We start from the raw sequence: 16,745 nt of genomic DNA, 5'->3' as shown, positions 1-16,745 counted from the left end.
TGCAAAAGGGCCTTCTAATGATCAATTAGCCTTCTAAAATGATAAACTTGGATTAGCTAACACTCTGTGCCATTGGAACACAGGATAATGGGTCTCTGTACGCTTATGTAAATATTCCATAAAAGAAATCAGCCGTTTCCAGCTACAATAGTCATTTACAACATTAACAATGTCTACACTGTATTTCTGATCAATTTGATGTTATTTTAATGGACAAAAAAATTGCTTTACTTTCAAAAACAAGGACATTTCTAAGTGACCCCAAAATGTTTCAAGGTAGTGTATATGTTTTACAAATTTGTAACATATAACATATATGGCAATTCATAGCACATCATACGGATTGTAAATCGTAACATATTGTAATGAAACAGTCAGGGAAGCAGGTCTCGAACCCTCGAACTTCAAGCCCGAAGTCCAGTGTGCTGTCGACTGTGCTGTAAAAGCGTGCTCATGCGACAGAGTCGATATCCGCGTTTATAAACCCAGGGTCTTTACACTATCATAAGAAATGAATAATGGACATCCACAATTGAATGCATATTGTAGCATACGAAACGTAACATATCATGCTTATTGAAGTATTCCATACTTCAGTTTACTATGTTACGTCTACCCCTTGAGTTCAGATTGCGCAAGTGTGTGGGCATCCTGAATGAAGGTAATAATAATATTTGTCTGTGTTTCTGAATAGTGAGTGACTTGTGACCAAATATTCCACTCTGCCTTCAAAACGACAGAGCGGAAGTTCTCCGTTGACATACATCCTAAACTGACCAATGAAAACGTTTGCTTACCGTCCTGCACACTTTGTGGTGCAGGAAAAAACGATTAGCCAGATTGTAACGTTATAGGACTTAAACTGTGCTGTAGCCACTAGCTAGAACATTTTACGAAATACCTGAAAGGGGACTTCTTTAAAGGTATGTTTTACAGCAATCACAATTTGAATTCAACGTAGTAGTTGATCTTCATGCTCAAACATTCAGGCCCAAAAAATCTGATATTGCTTAATTTTCTAGAAAGCTTTGGTAAACTACTTCTTGCATGCTAGCGGGCCGCATTCCCAAGTGCTGCGTGCAGCTTGGTAACACCAGCTAGTAACTAACAATACATTGACATAGCGCTTGGTTGATATCTAATATTTTTTTTATCAGGGGGGTAAGACGATATTGAGCTTCGTTTTGCAGAGTTAAATATGCGTAGCTAACGTTAACAACAAAGCTCTTGTAATTGAAGGCCTCTCCACCATGGAGAATGTATTTATTTAGCGTGCAACAATATTCTGGGAAACGTATTTTTTTCAGCAAGGGACATCAAATTGCTCATTGCAAATGAAGACGATCAAGCTAACCATGGAATGAATTGAAGATGGTAGGCATTCAGTCAATGCTAAGGAGTCTCAATTTGGGCCTATACTTTTTTACCCAACCAGCAACTAGCTGAGCTTTTTCTTAACTCCACGATGTACGTGAAATCAATGGAGATGAACGGAGACTACTTTGCGGACTGAACTTCCGACTACATCGAGTCGCTCAGCCGATAATTGTTAAACTGTAACACTTAAACCTTTGCAGTGTGCCTAGTTACGTTTGATATCGGTGCTCCGGCGGCTAGGCATGCGTCGAAATCGCGAAGTAGTGTGCTTATGGGTGTATCACGTTATCAGAAGTACGTCATCAATGGCGTCCGAAGCTTCGTTTGATCACGTGCTTTTTCAAACCTTGAGTTAAGCGATCCAATTGAATTCTACCTGGTTCCTGTGCTTTTTTCGATTCCAAGCTGTTTTCAAACATCGGCCTCTTCCTCGCTTAAACTTTTACTTGACAGGTAGTTTAGCAGGTAGAGGAAGGGGCTATGGAACATCAGAAACTGGGTGGTTCGAGCCCTTTATACCGTAACATGGGTATGACAAAAACATTTTTTTTTTACTGCTCTAAGTTGGCAACCAGTTTATAATATCAATAAGGCACATTGGGGGGTGTTTGATAAATGGCCAATATACCATGACTAAGAGCTGTTTCCTAGCACTCCGCATTGCGTCGTGGTTAAGAACAGCCCATGGCCATGGTATTTTGGCCATGTACCACATCCCCTGGGGCCTTATTGATTAATTCAGGGACGTGAGGGTATGAGGACGAATCTTGTTGATGGCACACCATTTTGAAAATTGCACACGTACTTACAAATATAGTTAGGATTGTAAACAAACGTTTACCTGACAGGTAGTTTAGCAGGTAGAGGAATGGCTATGGAACATTCAGGGACGTGAGCGTATGAGTTTGAATCTTGTTGGCACACTATTTTGAAAAATGTTCATTCTGCCCTGTTCAAATAATTTGTTTTATTTATTATAGTATACGTGTTTGTCTTAAGCGTCATAAATACTGCCGTAGATTTAGTTTTTCAGAAATAGTCAACTTGAAGGCAAAAAGGGAAGCATGATGTAAGATGCAAACCTGGTATTCCAACTGATTACAGGCTACTAAAGCCAAACACTTACTGCTGAGCCACAGTGTTAGAATGAAAACAATGGAGAAAAAATACCTCTGGTACACGCTGCTATTGCTGACCAGCAGATGTCACTAATGTGTATTGTGAACAAATAATGAAGCTCTGTTTTTCTGCACAAAGCTCCGTTTCTCTGTTACCAATTTGGTGAAAGCGCTAAAGCCTTCAGAAAGCCTCAGTGTCCCATCACTACTGAAATCCCAGGTGACTCAACTCCATGATTTAGGATGATGGAGTTAAGCGGCAACTAGTGTGGATGGACTGGAGCTATGACGTTTTATAAAAAACTACTACGGCCGGGATGATACCAGTATCGCAATATTTTTTTCCATGGCAAAAATGATAACATAAAGCAGGCAGACCAAATTATTTGGACCTTAAAAAACCTGCTATATATAAATTATAAATGTGGGCTATTCATTCGGTGCTGAAAATCGCGGTTGTTAGGGCTGGGATGATAAAAATATTGATATATCGTGGAAAGGAAACAAAACACAAAGCGGATTTAACTTCATGGCTCAACTTCATCTTAAATGGTGTAGTTTAGTCTGCTACTGAAATCCATACTTTTTAATAAAACATTAGTCAAATACAACCTGTTTCTTTGTATCGGCTGACAGTGACTTGATGTAGTCGGAAGTGCACTCCGCCCACAGTCATCACAGTTACACTCATTACTTTAGCCATCTGTTGAAATGACTGAATCCAAACTATTCTCCCATTTCAGAATACACTTCTCTGTGCCCTGGAAATTTGAGGATGGCGGGCAGTGAGGGTCAAAGTTCTGCACGCAAAGGATCTGGTGATGGAGCATTGAGCGCTATGAATTTATATGCCACTCTGGGGCTCTCTCCAGAAGACGTGGATGCTCTGGCCAAGATTCCAGAGAACGAGATCAGTGTGGAGACACTGCCTTATCTGATAATGCAACTGAAGGCCAATCGAGCCAAGCAAGAGGAGCAGGGAGAGCCCTCCCCAAAGAGAGACGGACAGGAAGAGGATACAGATGTTAAAGACGGCGGCAAACTGGACAGTCCCCCTGCATTCCGTCTCCGGTCAAGCAGCCATAGTGACACTGACTATAAGAAAGTAGAGGTGCGACCAGAGCAGGCCGAGGCAAGAAAAGATTCCCACCACACTAGGCCCTCAACGGAAAAGACATCAGACAGCCAACCTTCTTCCTATCAATTGGAAGATTTTCAAGGAGTTGTACCCAACATTTACCCACACACATGCTCGCTATGCTTCTGTATGTTGAATTCTACTAAGGTAAGCTTTGTTATATTTCAATACTCTTGCTGTTGGAGTGTGTCAACAAGTATATGCTTTTAATCAGAACACTCAACCTTTCGTAATGACATTCATTTTTGCTTAATATGAGTTTGCTTTTTTCACAGCAATGGAAGGATCATCTCAATGGATTACGCCATGCAGAGGGCTGTCGGGAACTCTTGCGTCTGTAAGTGTTTAAATGCAAAGTCAAACTTAGAAAATAAACTGATGCAGATCACAAAATCAATCAGCAGAGGTATTTCCTATTACCTGGTTTTATTCAAATTTGATTTGTTTTTGTCTTCTTTAAAAACATTTTTTTTTACAGATTTCCAGATTGGGAAAAACAAGATGTCCAAGGGAAGAACATGTGAGGGTCATGAAATAAAGCTTCATGGTGAAAACAAGCATGTCATAATGTAAAACAATTAGCCATCCTGTTCTTACTTAGCACTGTTTGTTATCTTCCAGACCAATTTCCATCCCAAGTAGAGATGCTAATTCACCGCCCAGAAGAGCGCCACGCCCTGCTATGCCTTACAAGAGACAACATAGCTCAGACCGTGTAGGAGGTGATAACCTAATGTCCTGTCCTAATGTCAAGTTTGAGCTAGACCAAATAAGGCCCAATGGCAAACCACTTGAAAATGTAATCTTTTTTGACATGTTTTCATCTTTAGGTGAAGTCTGGTCTGCACCAGAAAGACACCATTTGAAGCCCAAGGTAATGCCCCTTCTGTGTCCTTGTGTTGTCTAATAAATAAAGCATTTTTTCCATTCACTTCTTATAATGTAGTTTATTTGCTTAAGTCTACATGCTAAATAAATAAAGGTTCAATAAAAATAAAATGCATGCTTGAATGTGTGATCTTATCTTTTGCATCAGGCTGGCACAAAGGTAGTGGTCGCTAAATATCCCCGTGGGTCTGTTGCTGTTGAAGACTTGGTGACTTTGGCTAAGCCATTCGGCACAGTTGTAAAACATCTGGTGTTCCCCTGCAAGGTAAGTTACACAAATGGCTAAGAACCTCAAGTTTAAACACTCAACTCTTAACGTTCTGTCTTTTTTTTTTAAACATTTTATGTTGTGTAGTTTGTCTATTGGCAGATTCACTGTTGTTTTTTATTCCAGGGCTTTGTGGAGTTGAGTTCGCACAAAGAGGCAGTCAATATGGTGGATCACTACAGTGAAAGCAAAGCTATTGTGAAGGGAAATGGTTTGACTCTGTACCTGTCACCTGTAGTGTGCAGTATTTATGTAAGTGCACCTGCCTCTTAAAAGTTAGAGATTCTCTATTCTTAATCACAGAATTCCCAGCATGAGCTTGTTTTTTCCTTTAGACACCAAGGTCGGATGAACCACCAGGAAAACGCCCCAACAAACAAGTTAGCAGTACAGTAGTTTGTTTTTCCCGTGTATCTCCTGGGAAAGAAAGAGAATCTGAGATTCTCGATCTTGCCAAGATGTTTGGGGATGTGCGACATTCGTCATTTTTAAGTGATCAGGTAAGGTTTGAGCAATATGGAATTGAATCAATTCCATATTGCTTGTGATCAATCAAATCTTCAAAATGTCTCTTTCAAATAGAAAAACATTATTAGAACAATGGAACAATGCAGTGTATCTATTTTAAGTTCAGAATAGCATGGAATTGTATGACTGGAGTAGATCAATCAACACACACCTCCATTATTAACCACCACCTCTAGCTTTCTCTTACACATTCTTCCTTATCCATCTGCAGGCCCTGATTGAGATGGTAGATTGGAAGGATGCTGACATTATGGTGAAGTACTACCACTCCAACCCCCTCAAGATCAATGGAAAGAGTGTCAAAGTCAGCTTGTCATCGTCACTGAAGCGTCTGAGGTAAGTAAGAGTCCACCTGGGGCAATGGCGGCCAGACCAATTTTCCTGTGGGCCTCGTCGGGAAGTTTGTGTCAGGGAAGTTTACCTCAATGGTTTTTGCCTTGTAGAGAAAGTCCTGACTCCACCACATCCAGAAGAACAGATTCCAGTAAAAGCCAAAGCAGCAGACAGAAGAGTGAGGAGACCAGCAAGAACTCAAACTCCACAAACAAAGAGGGATCCAGTACAGGCAAACAACCTGCTGAGAAAGTGGTGGAACAAGGAAAAGGTCAACAAAGCTCCTCAGAGGAGGTTAAGGAAGAGGTAAAGCAGGACATCAAGGACGAGGAGACCAAGGAAACGATTGAGGTGGTCAAGAATGAGAGAAGGGGGGAGGACATTGATTTGGAAAACAAAGAACCAGACAAAGAGAGCGTCCAGGTTGAAGATGACCAAAGCTTGTTAGATAAGTTTGGAGCAGATACTAACGACTCTGCTCCTTCCAAAAGTGCCTCTCTGGTGGCTGACTCTAAAGATAAGGGGGAACCTGAAAGCACAGAATTGTTGGCAGACAATACCTTGGTGGATTCTGACCTAAAGGCTGCCGATGATCCAGCTCTGTGTGATGCTGACGTCTCAATGGAGGACATGATGGAACAGGAGAGCTTTCATGAACATGGTGTAAGGAATTATTGTCATTCATATGTGTGACCTGAACCAACAAAGGCATTGTTCGCAGAATTGAAAATACGTTTTTGTCGAGTAAACAAGATGTTGGTTCCCAGCAATGGGTTCTTAAAGCAGCTTGGTTGAAGTTCTGAGTGCATTCCAGTGAATGTAGTTTGGTTGAGATCCTCCATTGATCAGTTGAAACAGATGTGGGCATCTTATGCGTAGAACCACTGAAATGGTTTCAGTGGCAAATCAAATCGATCTGACACTTGTGATTGAAGCTCAGATTGAACCTCGTCAACGCAGACAAACAGTCGAGATGTTTTCTGTGACTCATGTCGGCAATGCCCGGTTTCAGTCATGGATTGTTGGAATACTGAGTTTGCTTGGTAGCATAACATGCAATGTATCTAGGCTTAATAACATGGCTTATCTCTATGTAGGCTTAATGACATGGCTTATCTCTATGTAGGCTTAATAACATGGCTTATCTCTATGTAGGCTTAATGACATGGCTTATCTCTATGTAGGCTTAATGACATGCTCATGGTTTATTCATTCCATCAGTTAAATGATGGAGATCAGCTCTGAAGGGTTTCTCTTTACTTTCCATGGTTGAATATCAAAGGTGATCAAATCATCTCTGTACAAGTTCCTGAAAATATAGCCTGTCAGTAGTAATCCAGAACAGGTGCTTAAGGCTCCCATAGTAGGACTGAGTTCAAGTGGATCAGCGTTGAATCACAGCCAGTCAGCCAGACATTTTTGATGTATGGATGAGTAGCTGTTCAGCCTTAACTGGTTTGATCAACATGTTGATCTGACCAACAGGTTTTAAAACGATTTGAAGCTGTCTATCGATTTGTTATAGTGCAGCCACAGGATTTATGTCCTAGCTTTAAGAGATATGGATCTTCATCATAGTTCAAGACCATTGAATACAGTTTTGCATACTTACATCTTCAGTGTTTGAGCAGCTTTTGACAGTTTCCCATAACAACCTCATAAATATTTATCATGAGATTCGATGTGGTTCTGTTGCAGCACTTTGGAACTGGAAACATTCTTAATTCTTTAACTTATTGATGTTCTGTACTTATTCCAACAGGACGATATGGATGACATGGATTTCCCTGATAACATGGATGATTTTGTTACATTGGATGAACTCGACAATGATACTGGAGAGGACGCGTCAATGGGTAAGCAATGAATGATGGAAAAACATTCTTACTTGGCAGCAAAGGACATAACTATTACTGTTGTTCTGCCCGTGTGGAAAACAAATAAAGACAATCTGCATATCAATATTTATACAAATTACCTTTCTTTTTATTTGCAGAGTCAAAGGATTCTTCATGGGTTGGTATTTTACACGGTTCACTAGACTACGTGGTTCATTTAGAAACGTGTAGTTGGAATGTATCAAAAATGTAGAAGTAGTTTTATCCAACATTATTGCTAGTAGGTTGCTCAGTAAGACTGTTTTCTACAGGATGGAAAAGTTGTCCATATTAGCCCAATCAGAAAGGGCTATAGAGACGTAGAGGTGGCCATCTTGAAACTGGCAGAGCGAGCAAACGTGAAAGTTGTAAACCGTACCATATCCTTCTTCAGACAGGAGGTAGGTTCATAATTATGTTACTTGCCCATATGTTATTTGGGGATCAGTTATCTAGTTTGTTTATGGGATGGAAATAATGTTTTCATAGTTTGAATGCCGTTGTGCTTTTTCTATATTTGCAGGGATGGTTAGAGCTTGATACTACCGATGAAGCGCATAAGATGGTGAAATTCTACAAAGGCAAAGGACAGTTGTTGGGGAAACCTGTCGATATTAGAATGTGCTATTCACAGAAAAAGTTGGAGGTTGGTTTGGTGTAGTACCTATGCTTTACACGTTATGCATTTGTAATAAGCTAAGCTACACACCTAGCATATAGTCAATATTTGTAACACAAAGATTAGTATTATGTGTAATGTGACTTTGTTTCTGTCATTGTAGAGTCCCAGTGGGAGATCCATCTACATTTGTTTGCTTCCACGGCAGAAGTACTCGGACGTCTCTCTGCTACGGCTTGCCCAACCTTTTGGGAAAATCACTGGCTATCATTTGAACTGGGTTCATAGAAAGGTAAGGTTTCACCAGCCCATTTCTTTAGGGAGGACGTAATGTGTTTTTCTATTGGTAAAGGAATCACTTTTTTCTTCTTTCCCCCCTCCAGTGTTATATCCAGTTTGAGAGTGTGGAAGCCGCTCAGAAAATGGTGAAGAAGTGCTTCCAACGTCCTCCCAGATTTTACGGCACCCTGATAAGGGTCAGTTTGTGCAAAAAGGGAGACTCACTGATATCCTGGTAAGTAATTTTCAATAGCCCCTAAGAATATACAGTGGAAGTGTGCAGCAGAGTAGATGATGGAAATGAGTTCAAGTTGAATTTGAAGAATGCTGATATCCTACCCAGCCAACGTCCACTGCTAGTTGAATACTTCATTCTTCCAATTGATATCAATCTCAGATACAATAATATTGTGTTTATATGGTTAAACTGGACTGTATGAGTTCAAGTACTGGGTTGACCTTGTATTCTGTACTCTGGATACAGGAAGCCTCCAGTCAAGTATGAGCTGTGGTTGGCCAGTCAGAACAACAGAAGAACAAGAGATCGCCATGGAGATGAGACTAATGGCCAGTCAGCCAAAAGCCACTCTCCAGTGGTGAAAGAGAAGGTTATTTGCTATAATTTTGTTTCCCCAATTTAAATGAGGTGAGAGATTACCTTGTTTAGTGAAGTGCTTGCTGAAATATTTATGTATTTAGGCATTTCTGTGAATAATACTTTTATAGTTGCCCAGTTAGTCAAGATGTAGTCAGTTAATACGCTTCACAGAGAATAGTGAAATTATTTATTGGTGTTGGCCTCGCAATCTCAGGCTGAATAGAATGAATATGTGATAGACATGATTGTGTTTGTATGGCCAGGATGTCCAGCGACCTGTGTCTGATAGTAAGGGGGTCTGTGTGGACCTTGAGGGTGAGGAGACCAGTGGTGTGGAAGCTGTCCCAGAGGGAGAGGAGAAGAAGAAGCAGCAGGAGCCTCTGGGTCCTTATCAACCCAACAACCCAGTTGGTAAGAGACTAGAGAGATACTGACTTCTGTTTCAGTTTGGCTGTCTGTTTTTTATGATCATGGGTGATGGGGATATCAGGGAGGACAAAAACAAGTTACGTTTTTTTTCTGTCCTTTTATTTGCAGGGTTAGACTATCTGGTGCCAAGGACCGGATTTTTCTGCAAGCTGTGCAACATCTTCTACACCAATGAGAAAACAGCCAAATCAGTCCACTGTAGCAGTGAGGCACATTACCTAAACCTGAAGGTAATTTTCAACTGTAACAAGTAATTCTTATGAATCCTTACTTTGTGGTGTATTGGTAAGAAAATGTAGTTGACCTTGGAGCCCACAATACATTTTCAACATTCTTCAGGTTTCACTGTCAAATGTTAATTCTTAACAATAAATATCTTGAATAATCATCACCTTCATAGGGAAACATTGTTTCCATTGACCAAATGGAAAGATATGAGACTTTTTAGGGCATCTGTTTTAGCTGGTGTTCTTGGTATTGAGTTAATACCCCCATTTGAATATCCCACTGATTTTCTTTTCAGAGAAAGATGGATGAAGATAAACAGCCCGTAGCTGATTGAGAGGGTTGCTGTCCACCTGTAGTCTTCCCAGAGGAAGATTGGCCATTTTTAGTATAAATGTTTCTGTCCAGTTTTAACATTCCAGTATTTCCTGTTACTGTTGACAGCATTATGTTATCCATTTGAAATGAATTAATGCAGCCTATTACAAAATGTAGTCCCATTATGTGGTTAATAATAGTACCTGGATATAGTTTCCTCTTATTGAATAAACAAATGTTTGCTTGATGTATTCTTTGACTTCTGGAATTAAATTGGTTGCTTCTGAAATGGCTAACATTTACTCTGAACCTTATTTGACAGGTCTATGGTTAATGTTTTTCAATGGTTAACTGTCATCAATGACTAGGACATGTGCACAGGATTGGCTGGAACTACAGAATTTGCCGTAACCCAGAGAGCAAAGAACCATCTGGTGCTTGACTGTGACAGCGAGCTGGCTAAGATTCACCTACCCTGTCGCAAGGAGCAGCAATTCGCTTGAGGAAAGGACAAATGGGGGAGATTTTTTCAGTCCAAACCATCATGAAGGATTTAATCCATAGAGGTTTAGAGGATTTTGAAACCAATTGGGGGAAAATTCTGTAAATATATAACATGATACATTTCACACAGTACTCATACATCTGTGTACATTAAGTAATATAAATTAAACCAGAAAATACATTCAATACTGAACATTAGCATGCAACCAAGTTATGTGAAAGAAAATTGCTGTATAGCGTTCACATTCCACACTGTAGTAAAAAATAAGACTAGTCGTGCTGTAAATTACCTGAATAAAGAATACTGTAATGTAATACTATTGTGACTATCATTACAATGACTTTCCTAAATAACCAAAAATGTCTTCTTGGACAATGGCACAGTTCCATGCTGTCATGTCACAACTGTGTTGACAGAAACCTTGGAACAACAGTCTGATTCACAGACAACATATATCCGCACTGATCGAAATGACACCTGACCATGTAACTGAGGGAAGGCTGTTTACACAGGCAGCCCAATTCTGATCTTTTTTTCCCCCCAGTAATTGGTCTTTTGACCAATTGGATCACCTCTGGAAAAAGATATGTGAATGTCAAAATACCAATTAGTGGAAAAAATATCAGAGTTGGGCTGCCTGTGTAAATGCAGCTGTAGAGCCACTGTGCGCATAAAAGTTTTTTTTGAAGGATGTCTGTAAAGCTCCATTAGAGCGCTCAGATTTTCAGTATGAAGTGACATCTAGGGCCCCTATAGAGAGATCATCAGGGAAACTTCACGCTGCCCCTGAGCTAATGAGAGATCAACTTTGGATCCGTATAGGGGAGCCAAGTGACATTTTTACATTATCTGGCGTGGCATGCCGTACCCTGTCATGCCAGACTGAGACGCCCCTGAGTTGCCGCCCATCTGCATGCCAATCAGACTACGGCCTTGACGCAGCTGCTCTTCAGAAAACTCCCGCCGGTTTCCCTGAGCTTTCCTGAAAGCACAGGAGAGACACAACTGGTTAGTTACCTGCAGTGATAGATGTTTGTACAAGAGAGATTCAAATTTATGTCAGATAGGAAGGCCTACACCTACAGTAATAGCATGGATGCATAAACAAACAGATGAGAGAGGTAGTGGGTGTTGGGTAATGAGACTCATTGTAAATAGTTAATTTTAGAGTGGTATCTAATAAAGAAATGAACAATTTTTGCTGTTTTGTAGGACTCATTACAAACATAATTAGTTGATTAGTTTCTTACTTATGAAACCAATCAGGTTCACCACGATATTGACCATCATCCTTTGTGAGTGCCATACTGCCTAGAGCCGACAAGGTCCTTTGCACGGCAGCCATATCCTTCCCTGTAGTCACGCAACATACCAGACAGATATTTCAATATCATATTTGGCTTTAGTTGGTCCTCATTGACTGTAATGCAAATTTGTTTTTGTAGAAGAAAATGTATGATTTGACAAAGTAATCCATTCCAGAAAGTTATTATATTGAACCAATATATTTACATACCTGAAGTTATCTAACATAACAACTAACAGTTTGCTGCATGTGAGTTTATGCTGGAGTGGAATCACCACTGTATTAGGAGAGCTGTACCTTCCCACAGGTCCACAGTCTGGAAAAGGTCCCCGGTGATCAGCCCATAAGCTTCAGCTGCATGCAGGAACTGGGAGATCTTTTCCATCTGCTTGAAGACCATTTTTGTCTCTGGGATCTTCTTTATGGGCTCTTGACCAGGGGGATATAGGCTGTTAATGAGCCTACAAAGAATCTGTAACGCGATATGAAATGTTGTAATGACAGGATACAACTGGCCTACACCCAGCCAGCCTCATCAGGGGTTGGTTGGAGGAGAAACCCCATAATACCCAAGGCTATCAAATATGGCACATTATGACCATGGTAGATTAGAGTCTGAGATTATCTGTATATGTGTGTTTTAAAGTGCTGCTCCATAATTTGTGTATAATTTCAGCCAGTAGTTCTGAAAGTGGTGCTCACAAGTCAAAATGGGTCTCTGTTTTTTCTGCACTACTCATCCTTTCCATATGACATGTTATACACACATACAATATGTAACAAATTTGTTGTACAAAAGATCCCGGACTGCATCTTTAAGAGTTAGGTTTAGAATAGGGTAAAGGCATGAGGTTATGTTTAAATTGTAGTCCTTTAGTAGACACTTCTATCCGTGGTGACTTAGCGCTATGTGCCTTCCTCTCTAGGCTACCTGCTGCCCTACGTCAACCAGAGTTTGGCTCAGAGACTCACTGTTCCATCTTTGAGCCAGCTCTGGAAGTTCAGTCTCCCAGGCTCTGGTCGCTCTATGTTCCCCCCAACCTGCAAGATGATCCAGTCCACCAGTCTGGCCTCCAGGTCCAGAATATACTTCTGGTCTATCTTCTCCTGAACCTCCCTACTCAGTCCGTAGCTGGGTCCTCTGTTAGCCATGGCTGCCAGAGTTAGAGACCTTCCAAAAGAGGGACGGCAAGGAAAGGGTTCAATTTAATCAATTATTGTGGGCCAATACATAACAATTGAACTGCCATCTAGTTTGAGGATATGTCAGATGTGTAGGCCTATGCTGCTGGAACCATACACTATGGCTGTGTTAACACACACAGACAGCCCAATTCTGATATGTTTTTCCACTAATTGGTCTTTTGACCAACCAGATCAGCTCATTTGCCAACAATTGGGTAAAATATCAGAATTGGGCTGCCTGTGTAAATTCCACTGCTCTCTGTGTATTCTTTGTATTCATAAATAATGTACTCTATGCAGCTCACTCAGAATCCCGCCCTGCGCTTTCATTTCTGATGTCATATGTAGGCTATATATAGCTAGATGCGGGCATGCGTAAGCCTCTGACTTCAAGGAGATGCAGATAACGTAGTTGTAAAGTTCATCAATTTCCTTCATATTCGGACACCTCTAGTTTCATATCTAGAAATGTATAATTTAACCGTGTGAGTGATACTTCTCTCTAAAAAAAAAATCAAGGTAAATATGAAAGAAATGTATTATACGTAGTGGTCCCGTGATGCATGCGGTGTCACTCGCCACTGGAGAGCATATCCAAGGCAGGATTTATGAAACGCCATAATGCACTTGCATAGATAGGTAAAAGGCAAATGGATCCCCCAAAAATAAAGTTCCTCTCGGACATTCGAGCTATGGAAATAACTTAGGCAAAACGGTCTGGATACACTCCCGCCAAGGGAAAATACTGCAAGTGCAAGCAAAATGGATTAATTTATTATAGCGTGCGCAATACATCTAGGCCCCTTCGGAATGTCATTCGTCTCAGGACATTATTTTTTCAATTTCAGTCGTTTACTTACTAATTTTAAATGAATGTATGGTCCGCTTCTCTCCGTTCCTGGTCGTTAGTCCGGCTCTGCAGTCACATGCTGTTCAAATTGTACATCTTTGAGGGGTGCAGTACCAAGCTCAGCATCCCTACTCAGCAACTGTTCTCGGACTCGCCACAGCTTTCAGAGCCACGCAAGTTCAGTGATGCCTCAGCGCCCCTGGCAGGGCATTTAAGGAATGAATTCATGGCCAAACGAGAGAAACGTCACAACATCCAGTGGAAATGTCCAGGAATGGTTTTAGGACTAATAATTTACTGGGAGTTAATTACAATTATTTCATTAATATATTGTAGGCCATCAATGATTCAATTAGCATGATTTGTGTATAATCTTTACCAGTTAATTGTACTACCATGGTTTATGTGTATGTGCTTTCTCTATGTTGATCAAAACATTGATCTGTTGTACGTTGACATTTGAGTCATTTAGCAGACGCTCTTATCCAGGGTGACTTACAGTTAGTGCATTCATCTTAAAATAGCTAGGTGGGACAACGTATCACAGGCATAGAGAGGAGGGATTATTTAAGAAACTGTTTGATTCAAAAGTCAGTCGAATCAAGGCATATTTGCCTTCATCCCGACGAAACCACATGTTTATAATTGTTTATAATTCCTATAAAATAGTTTATATTCATATACTTACTTAAATGCATGTCACAGAAATATGCTATATGAAAAAAAAACGTATATGCAGAAACTAAACATACATACGAAAAAATATAAATTTCCTTTAACTGTTTATTTTGACAGAATAAACAGGATAATAGGCTACATACAGTAAATGCATTCTGCAAGCTATACACTCTTACGTCAAGGACAGCGCTGTAGAGAAAGCACATTTAGCGCAGTGATTGTGTTCATCCACCCTCACCGAGGTGATGCTACTGTCCATAACACTGTGCCTGCTCAGCATCTCCACAACACATCTACTGACCATCGGTCACTGTCCACCTGTCAAGGTAAATACAAGCATTACCCAGCATCTCCATAAAGAAGAGCCTGTTGTTTTCCCTGGAAGACATACATGCAATCTGACTATTTAAAAACGCATGCCAACAGCAGAGTTACACATTATATGAATTCGTAAGGCGTGTTCTGAATAGGACATGTTTGGGGTCACGTTACGGTTATCTATGGGCGACTTAAGTAGCCATAGAGTGGTCGAACATCAGGTGTCCCATATCCATGTAATACTTGGCATCTTTTCTTAGTTGTGTCCAGTGCTCATTGGCCTTGGGTAGAGAGAGCAATATATCATGGCAATGCAAACAAACACCCATACATATTTACACAGGTGGAAAGCTTGGACTGGTCAAAGGCAATACAAAATCCATTCACATAATACAATGAAAATCCATACACACAATACAATGGTAGATGTGGAGGCACCTGTTCTTGAACAGTGTAAGCCCACTGGTCCTGGTTGGGATCCCAGTATCCTGATGATCTCATCAGTCTGATGAATCAAGTAGCTTCCTCTACCTTAAGGAATGAAGCAGCAAAAACCAGTGTTAAAAAATAGTGGTATTGCACATTTCTTTTTAGTAATTGATAAAACATCTTATTTTGGGATTTCTTCTGACCTGAAAAAATAAAATCTTAATCCAGTTGTGTAAATGACCAAAACAACATGTTTTTGTCAATATATGACACTAACATAATATGCCTACGTTTCCCCACAAACCTTAATAAATCAGACAGCTTGATTATGCATCTGGAAAAATATACCACAGCTGCAACATCTCATAGCTTTCAACCACCTACCTGTTAAAGGTATTTAAGGGAGTTCTGGAAAAGGTAGCAGAAATAAGTTTGATTTACCTGAAGCTGGAGACGTGAGCTGTTGCTCTGTGGCATGTGAGAGTCTCTGGGCTGGAATCTCACAAACGGATGTGAAGGGAACAGAACTCTTTCACAGGGAATGCTGAAAACACTAAGGAATGAATACCAGCAAACTTGCAAGTTAGCAACCTGTTTCTGTGCCAGAGCTCTGATATAGAAATAGGCCTTTCACACAAAGTCGTCTGGCTGGGCTGGTGCTTTCAAGCTCTTAAAGACAAGTCTAGCACTGAGGATCACATAGTAGAGACCCTGTACAGAAACTTGGTTTCCACTCCAACTTGACAAATATTTAGGTTTATTTAGTGTAAAGGACAAGCATATCTCATTCTTAAAATGGTCAACATTGAGCTTTTATTAAGGAAAGCAGTGTGTGTGTATGTATAATATACATCAGAAACAAGACACTATACATGTTTGGAAATGGCTCATTTAAAAAAATAAAAAAAGAGGCCTATCTGATGTATGTGGAAACGAATGTGTTAGGCCCATCCTAAAATGTTCATCCATAAGTTCTGGTACTTTTCTCATCGGCGTCAGCTTCAGATGCATTGTTAGCATCACTATACAGTGAGCTAGCCCTTCTATTCTGCAACATAGTACACTATCACCTAGAAACATGTAACTGTGATATAGAACATGTTGAAAACAAACTTATTTCACAAGATGAAACATTACGGATAGAGGTTGTGATACTTTTGTATTTATAGTGTATGAGGATACCACTTCAAATTTGTGGATTCAGCTATTTCAGCCACAACCGTTGCAGACAAGTGCATAAAGATTGTGCACACAGACATGCAATCCCCATAAACAAACATTGGCAGTAGAATGGCCTTACTGAATAGCTCAGTGACTTTCAACGTGGCACCGTCATAGGCAGCCACCTTTACAAGTCAGTTCGTCAAATTTCTTCCCTGTTAGAGCTGCCCAGGTCCACTGCAAGTGATGTTATTGTGAAGTGGAAATGTCTAGGAGCAACAATGCCTCAGCTGCGAATTGGTAGGCCACACGAGCTTA

General features: G+C 40.4%; 2 protein-coding genes across 7 annotated transcripts; one reads left to right on the top strand and one right to left on the bottom strand.

Moving 5' to 3' along the window:
* The first annotated feature begins 251 nt into the window (after positions 1–251).
* On the top strand, positions 252–10,291 carry LOC110510084 (matrin-3). Of its 5 annotated transcripts, XM_021591410.2 has the most exons (22): positions 769–923; positions 1,308–1,374; positions 3,239–3,780; positions 3,909–3,970; positions 4,112–4,153; positions 4,255–4,355; positions 4,464–4,507; positions 4,670–4,786; positions 4,916–5,041; positions 5,125–5,289; positions 5,529–5,653; positions 5,761–6,313; positions 7,413–7,506; positions 7,647–7,666; positions 7,800–7,928; positions 8,051–8,173; positions 8,310–8,438; positions 8,530–8,660; positions 8,910–9,033; positions 9,287–9,434; positions 9,561–9,682; positions 9,976–10,291. In XM_021591410.2, exons 3-22 carry the CDS (start codon positions 3,271–3,273, stop codon positions 10,012–10,014), a joined length of 2,904 nt encoding a protein of 967 aa, XP_021447085.1. In that variant the 5' UTR covers positions 769–923; positions 1,308–1,374; positions 3,239–3,270; the 3' UTR covers positions 10,015–10,291. The 5 variants fall into 5 exon arrangements, with proteins under 5 accessions (XP_036823246.1, XP_036823245.1, XP_021447084.1 ...); XM_036967351.1 differs by lacking the exons at positions 769–923; positions 1,308–1,374 and adding an exon at positions 252–276; XM_036967350.1 differs by lacking the exons at positions 769–923; positions 1,308–1,374 and adding an exon at positions 589–661.
* A 228-nt stretch (positions 10,292–10,519) lies between these two features.
* LOC110510085 (transgelin-3) lies at positions 10,520–14,034 on the bottom strand. 2 transcript variants are annotated; one of them, XR_002471526.2, is made up of 6 exons: positions 13,852–14,034; positions 12,779–12,977; positions 12,104–12,278; positions 11,751–11,853; positions 11,153–11,482; positions 10,520–11,017 (listed from the first exon to the last, which is right to left on the bottom strand). XR_002471526.2 is itself a non-coding variant. In XM_021591411.2 (5 exons), exons 2-5 carry the CDS (start codon positions 12,956–12,958, stop codon positions 11,341–11,343), a joined length of 600 nt encoding a protein of 199 aa, XP_021447086.1. In that variant the 5' UTR covers positions 12,959–12,977; positions 13,852–14,034; the 3' UTR covers positions 10,520–11,340. The 2 variants fall into 2 exon arrangements, 1 of the variants encoding a protein (XP_021447086.1); XM_021591411.2 differs by having other exon boundaries at positions 10,520–11,482.
* Positions 14,035–16,745: the final 2,711 nt, after the last annotated feature.

Source organism: Oncorhynchus mykiss, chromosome Y (assembly GCF_013265735.2).
Source record: "Oncorhynchus mykiss isolate Arlee chromosome Y, USDA_OmykA_1.1, whole genome shotgun sequence".
Taxonomy (NCBI): Eukaryota; Metazoa; Chordata; class Actinopteri; order Salmoniformes; family Salmonidae; genus Oncorhynchus; species Oncorhynchus mykiss.
This window is presented reverse-complemented; position numbering and strand designations above follow the sequence as displayed.